The sequence below is a fragment of the Bufo gargarizans genome, chromosome 7 (genome assembly GCF_014858855.1).
Source record: "Bufo gargarizans isolate SCDJY-AF-19 chromosome 7, ASM1485885v1, whole genome shotgun sequence".
Taxonomy (NCBI): Eukaryota; Metazoa; Chordata; class Amphibia; order Anura; family Bufonidae; genus Bufo; species Bufo gargarizans.
Window position 1 is genome coordinate 202,981,572 of NC_058086.1, and position 7,602 is coordinate 202,989,173.

The 7,602-nt window shown below is 49.3% G+C and overlaps 1 protein-coding gene across 1 annotated transcript in view; it reads right to left on the reverse strand.

Annotated features, from left to right (window-relative positions):
• Positions 1-5,688, reverse strand: part of PDZRN3 (PDZ domain containing ring finger 3) — a 229,985-nt gene extending 224,297 nt beyond the window's left edge. The window contains 2 exon segments of the mRNA XM_044301222.1: positions 4,760-5,404; positions 5,406-5,688. Coding sequence (XP_044157157.1) covers positions 4,760-5,404; positions 5,406-5,474 — 714 coding nt within the window. The 5' untranslated portion in view covers positions 5,475-5,688.
• Positions 5,689-7,602: the final 1,914 nt, after the last annotated feature.

The following is a 7,602-nucleotide window of genomic DNA, read 5'->3' on the forward strand; positions in this document are numbered from 1 at the left end:
TGCTTGCCTCATCTGTACATCATGCTAGACCCACACCACACATCTGATTTTGGCAGCACGACCCCGAGATCTAACTCGTCGGTAGTCAATAGCAATCTCTAAAAGCTTAACGGGTTAACTGGTAATTTATATTGATGACCCCCACCCTCTGTTAGAAGAGGTTGGCGCCACGGACTCTTCCTTGGCCATGTGATGTCACCGTACATCGGTCACGTGGACTAGTTGAAGCTCAGCTCCATTGTAGTGATGGGGCTGAGTTGCAATACCATGCTACAGCGCTGCGCTTGGAGAGCTATCGGGAGCCGGCTGCAAAGTTCCGGTGAGCATCGCGGCTCCTTGAAACAGCTGATCGGTGGGGGTGCTGGGACTTCCGCCAATGCGATAATGATGACCTATCTTAAAGGGGTTTTCTCATCTCAGACAATGGAGGCATATTGCTAGGATATGCCCCCATTGTCTTATAGGTGCGGGTCCTACCACTGGGACCCGCACCTATATCGAGAACGGAGCCCAGAAAGTGAAGGAGAGCGCACTGCGCATGCGCAGCCGCCCTCCATTCATTTCTATGGGGCCGCCGAAAATAGCCGAGCCTATTGCCGTCTGCCCCATAGAAATGAATGGGAGCATGGGCCGCGCATGCGCGGCACGCTCTCACTCACTTCTATGGGAGAGGCAGGGATTAGTGCTTGGTGGTGGACGGACCCTGGGAAATCTTGGGTCCTCCAGCCACAGCTCTCCCCGCTCCGTTCTCGATATAGGTGCAGGTCCCAGCGGTGGGACCCGCACCTATCAGACAATGGGGGCATATCCTAGCGATATGCCCCCATTGTCTGAGATGGGATAACCCCTTTAAGGATAAGTCATCATTATCTTTACCGTACAGAAGGGGGGATTGGTTTGGTTTCCCCCTTTTTGACATTGCTGGTCCCTGAGATGATTATGAACCCCAGAGATCTGCTGGTATCCGAGGTGACCCGCAAAGTATCAGGGGCGTAGGTAGCCCCCAGACCCTGGAGACCGATAGGTCCAAAGGTTCCTCTGCCCTTTATGAGTAGACCTGGCTACTCGCGTCACACTTCGGGGGCTCAGAAGCTTCCAAATACTGATATCCGCGGAGGCCGCAACCTATTCCTCAGCAATGTCTTCCATTGTCCTCCGGCAGCAGAGGTGTTAATTTTTGCTGTATTTTGTGTTGTTATTATAAGGATGCCCTTTGACATGACTTATAAAGCAGACATTGTTTCCATAGAGCAGCTAAAGGAACGGGTTGTAAATATTTGTCCCTAACACAAGACCCCACTGCTCGGCTGAGCCCACAGCTGACAGACATGTCTGAGGGCGACTGAGAAAATGTGTTTTAAAATAATTCCAAGCACTTCACCAAATTTATGGGCAGGAAGAAAAAAAGAGGCTTTATGCCATATAATACCCATTTATGGGGCCAGGGGAGAACGACTAAAGAAAAACGTAAAGAATTTCAGCTGAAAAAATAAAATAAAAAATGACTGAAATGCAGCGGTTTACTTCTATCTGCTCCTGGAAAAGCTGGGTGCCAAAAGCTCAAACAAGGATTGTCACCCAGCTTTCCTTTATCTCTGATTGACAAATCTGCTTTTCTGTTGGACATTCGCCTTCCCATGTAACTGTTATTCAGGAGTCTGGGAAAGCTGGGTGACATGCCTGAGAGCGCGATAATGGCAGCTAAGCTAGTTGTCCAATGGTAAATCATCTTCCCCCATATACAAGAAGGATTTGCTGTTCAGGACACTGGGAAAGCTGGGTGATAACTCTAACGGAAACCATATTGATTGTCACCCAGGGTCTTGGAAAGCTGGGTGACACATTCTTTCTGAGGTCTATAAGGACAGTCATGTTGATTGTAACCCAGCTTTTTTTTACTCCTGAAAAGCAAATATGCCTAGTTATAGTCAGTGACTGTTCAGGAGTCCAGGAAAGCTGGGTGACACATCCCTTACGGCAGCCACATTGATTGTAACCCAGCTTTTTTTTAGTTTTTTTTTATTCCAGAAAGACAGATCTGCCCAGCTAATCCATAATACACCCCCTCAGATGTATTAAGCAGGTTTACTGTTCAGGAATCTGGAAAAGCTGGGTGACAACCCCTGAGAAAGCAATTCAGTGATACATCTCATTCACATATACTACACAAATCCAGTATTCAGGAGTCTCGGAAAGCTGAGTGACAACCCTCGAGAGAACTATTAAGGCAGGGTTGATTATCACCCAACTTTCCTCTATTCCTGAAAAGCAAAACTAATAACTTTTCAGTGGACACATACCCCTCACCTATTAGGGGCCTGGAAAAGCTATGTGGTAGCCTGAAAAGAGCTCTAATGGCAGCCATATTATCACCCAGCTTTTCTTGATTCCTGAATGGCAAATCTGCCTGGAATATATAGCACTCTCCCACGTACCTATATAACCAGGCCCATTTACTATTGAGGAGTCAGGGGAAAGCTGAGTTACAAATGCTATGGCTCCAGCAAAGATTGTCACCCAGCTTTCCGTGGTTCCTGAACGGCAAATCTGCAAGTGCTTTCCTAGCACCGCTGCCACTTTGTTCTAGCGATCGATGGGGTCACAGAGGTCGGACGCCAATGCCTGGGCTGTGATTGGTTACGGCTGTGGTGCGGCGTACGGCACTCGGGAAAGTAGAGTTATTGCTTTTTATAGTCTCCTATGACCCTGATATTAGGAAAGTATTAGATTATATTTTTTTTGTGCAACCCATAATTTTGGTGAATGATTCGTCTTTCCAGCTGCTCTAAGGCTTTTCTGCTACAGACTTAACCCTTTCATTTCTTAGCAGAAATCACAAGCCATCTTTTTTTTTTATATATCCGATCCTTAGAAAGCTGGGTAATACTAATATGGCCATCCTTCTAGCTTTTATAGACCAATTTTTCCATTTTTTTTTCCCTGACTGGCAATAGTTACATGGCACAGTTGACTTTCCGGCGCCTGGGAAAGTCGTGTGGCAATGTTTTAACGGTGGCCGTATGAACTGTAACCCAGCTTTCCCAGAGACAGATATAACTAAGTAAGGCTGAATTGACTTTTTAACAACTTGACAGAAGAGAACAAAGGTTTTGTATTAAAGTATGTGCCCCCCTTTAGGTTTCTATCACTACGGCAGAGTCAACGTGATGCTCTCCACCAGGGGACTACAAGCCCCAACATGCTATGTGAGATGGCCTTGCATGCTTGAGCCGTGAACTTGCAGTTCCCTGATTCAGTAGTAACTTACAGTAAGGCCTCATGCACATGACTGTTGTGTGTTTTGCGGTCCGCAAATCCGCAAAACACGGATGGCATCAGTGTGCGTTCTGCAATTTGCGGTACGGCACAGACAGCCTTTAATGTAACTGCCTATTCTTGTCCGCAAAGCGCTGACAATAATAGGACAGGTTATATTTTTTTTTTGCGGGGCCACGGAACGGAGCAACGGATGCGGACAGCACACGGAGTGCTGTCTGCATCTTTTGCGGCCCCATTGAAGTGAATGGGTCCGCAACCGAGCCGCAAAAACTGCGGCTCGGATGCGGTCCAGAACAACGGTCGTGTGCATGAGGCCTTATAGTATAGGTTGTCGGCCGAATTGAAGTCTGAGGCTAGCCTGTAGTCTGTAGCCTGGCCAGTGTCACACTGGGGTGCCTAGGGCCCACCAGTAAAATGTATTTTGGGGCCCACCGTACGGATACATTCACATATTACCTGCTCACACAGCAGGAAGATGCTACCAGATGATTGAATATAGGGGGCCCTGCAGCGACTCTTAGAAGGTAGGTCCTGGGGAGAAGAGGACACTGGCAGTTTCCTCTGTACCTAGAAGTCATCTCAGCTCTGATCGTGTCTATAATAATAAACTGGGAGATTCTTTAATAATCTATCAAGTTTTTTAATATGAACATGGGCTGGACACTGGATATATGTATGGAGTGCAGGAAGTCTACTGTGTTATGTGCCACTTGTGCAGGGGGTGGGAGACTAGGGGCCTAACTTGCTTAGGGGCCCACCGGCTGATTCACCTGTACCCCTGTGGGCCAGTCCGAGCCTGAGCCTGGCTATCAGGGTCTCCTGGGAGTTGTAGTGTCACAGCAGCTAAAGAGCCACAGGTTGCACACCACTTGTCAATCCCAGTGGCAGATCGTTCACATACCCCCAGAGGACTTCCGGGGGGGGGGTTGCAGATATGTCGATCACTACTTTTACTTATCCAGCAAGTATATTGGGGCAGAGGGGGACATTCTACCTCCAGGCTGCTCCGAAATGGGTCACCAGACAAGTTCAGGCAGACGTACAGCATAGTCAACTGGTTTACAGTTCCTGGGCACAGATGCAAAAATATCCCAATAAGATGAAATTTGGGATTTTGCAAAAATTTTAATTTTAGATTTTTTTATTTTTATCTTTTTTTGCAAATTCAATCCTCATGACAGAATGTAAGGGTATAACTATAGGGGGCACCGGTGCCTTAGAAGAGGATGCCAGCACTGACATTTCATAGTGGGGAGGGGGAAACATGTTACAGATTTTGCATTAGGACCCCCACCCCCCTGAGTGGTGGCTCTGGGAAATTCTAATATTAGGGATCAGTAGCACTTCTTAGAGATTCTTGCTTATTTCTGGCTGGATCTGGAACTTTAATCGTTGAGTCTGATAAGGTAAAGGTAGACGACTGGCAGGCGCAGAACTACAACTGCAAGCATGCTGATCCAGGCTTATTGCTTTTGCTTACCTTGCAAGGAGAGGCCACTGCCTTGGTGAGAGAGTCCAGCCTGGCACTGTACTCTGTGAACTTCTTCTGGTACCTGAGCGCTGTCATCTGCAGCTCATTTTGCACAGCAGAGAGCTGGGACAGCAGAGACTTCTCCCTCTTGCTTGATCTCAGCGCCCTCTTCTTGAGCTCAGTCTCCAGCCCGGCTATCTTGGTCTGGAGAAGGCTATTCTGCCCCTTTACCGCCTTCAAACAGCAATGATCCCCGGACTTTTGCTCCCTATAAGTCAACATAAGACCGCATCCCTTCTGGCAGATGCCAACTGCCCTGTGCTCGCAGCACTCCCTCATGTGGGCATCCATGTCCTTTAAGTTGAACACCTCATTGCACCCCTTATTCCGGCACTTTGCTGGCGAGTAGTCGCACATCTCGGCGTGTTCCCCCAGGTTTTGGAGCTTGACCACCTTGTCGCAACCCCTGGAGTGGTTGTCGCATTTGATATCCAGCTTGAGAATCAGACTCTTCAGGGGCAACACGTGGTTGAGCTCCTTGGCAGAGATTCGTTGGCATTTCACCGGGCAGCTGCCTTGTTGTACCACCCAAGGCAGGACGCAGCCTGCGCAGAACACATGTCCACAGGGGGTGGTCAGGGGGTCCTCCAGCACCTCGGTTGCATAGGTTGCATTTAAAATCTGGGTCCACTTCCCCGATAAAGCGATCTAATTCAAAGCCCATAGTGCTGCCCCTTGTAGTTGCTCCTTGCTGGGCATTGGGAGATCCCAGACTGGCTGGCTGCAGGCTGTGTACTGACTGAACTCGCAGCAGAGCCGGTGGGGGGCGGGGGCCTCTACCATATGTACTGGAGGCTGGGATTTATTTTCCAAGTGAAGGAGGGGCTGGAGACACCAGGGAGGCACATGTGTCAAGGAAAGTTCTGCAGTCTCGGGACAAAACTGCAACACGCTCAAGGCAGAGAGAATTACAGCTTCGCTGCTGCAGCACCTCTTGCCTTCAAGTTTAAATTACCCATCTTCTTTAATCGCCTTGGACTGAAACGCGTCGCCTAAATGTGCAAAAGTCTGCTTTTACTCTGTGACATCAGCCAGTTATTTGAGGCAACCTGATCCTACTTGGATGCATACGTAGGCAGGATAACAAGTTGTTGGTGAGGAAATTCATTGCCTAAGGGGGGGCTCTGCATTTTCTTAAATGTTTTTCTACAAGAGGTCACTGCCCTCTCTGGTACCAAGCATTACCATGTGTACGATGCCCTGGACTAGGATGGCACTATAGAAATAAACAGGGAATAAAACTATGCTAGAGAAGGAGGTCTGGAGAGATCTGGGTCTGGCAATATTGCAGAGCTCTGCCTCTAGAGGGCAGTCTATCAAGGAGGTCACAGCGTCTTACCAGACGGTAGCTGCTACGTAAAGAAGTGCAGTAGCTGGGATTTCCTCCACCTGGGGCAAATGCTGTGGTAGCTCTTCCCCATTTATGCCCCCAATTTTAGGACGACCATGTCTCGGGTATATTATAGATTTGAGATGACATTGGTTGAGATCTGCTAGCTGGTCAAACGGTTGTCCACTTAGATGGGTCTGGGGGCTGATCAGCTGTAATGTGTGGAGAACTTGACATCACGTTTTTAATTTCTGGGCAGTACCTCCATAGGAGACATAAAGCATTACACAGACTTGGCTGCTCTGTATCCTCCAGAGCAAGGATTTTATAGCTACTCTCCTCCTTGGCCAAGAAATGAGGGTCTTGATCGGGAACCTTAAACTTGAGTTCCACAAGGGGGCGCTAGCGAGATGGTTCTCTTACCTTGGGAGATACCTCTGTGCATATGTTTTTTCTCATGGAGTAGGGCTGCAGTAAACGATTATTTTTAGTAATCGAGTATTCTATTGATTATTTTTTACGATTAATCAAGTAATCTAATAAGAAAAAATGAATTAATAGACTGTTTTCCTTTTAAAAAAACTCATCAGACCCTCTGCTATCAGTCCCCAACACCCTTTGTCCCCCCCCCCCCTGTGTGCGATCAGCCCAAGTGCATTAGTTCCCCCAGTGCCATCAGCTCCACTATCCCCCAGTGCCATCAGCTCCACTATCCCCCAGTGCCATCAGCTCCACTATCCCCCAGTGCCATCCGCTCCACTATCCCCCAGTGCCATCAGCTCCCCCCCACCCCAGTGCCATCAGCTCCGTTCCCCCAGTGCCTTCAGCTCTGCTCTCCCCACCCCAGTGCCTTCAGCTGCACTGGCCTAGTGCCATCAGCCCCTCCATTGCCATGTTCCTCACTCCCCAGTGCCATCAGATCTGCCCCTCCATGTCCCCCAGTTCCAACAGATTAGCCCCTCCATGTCCCCCAGTGCCAACAGTCAGCCCCTCCATGTCCCCCAGTTCCAACAGATCAGCCCCTCCATGTCCCCTACTCCCATCTGCCCCTCCATGTCCCCCACTCCCATCTGCCCCTCCATGTCCCCCACTCCCATCTGCCCCTCCATGTCCCCCACTCCCATCTGCCCCTCCATGTCCCCCACTCCCATCTGCCCCTCCATGCCATCCATTGCGGCTGTCCCCCTTCAGTGCCATGTCCGCAGCGCCAGTGAAATAAAATACTTACCTTTCCTGTAGGGGCGCCGCTCCACAGCTCCTTCCTCTTCTCCGCACGCTGCACTGGATCCTGACGTCACACAGCATCGGGTCATAGTGCGCGCTTATGTACACTATGACCTGGCGATATGTCAGGATCCAGTGCAGCGCGGTACGGGCCGGCGGGTGACCACAGAGCGGTAAGTAATAGCAAGCTTCACTCCCGCTCCGTGGTCACATAATACAAACGAATCCTCGATGCAAA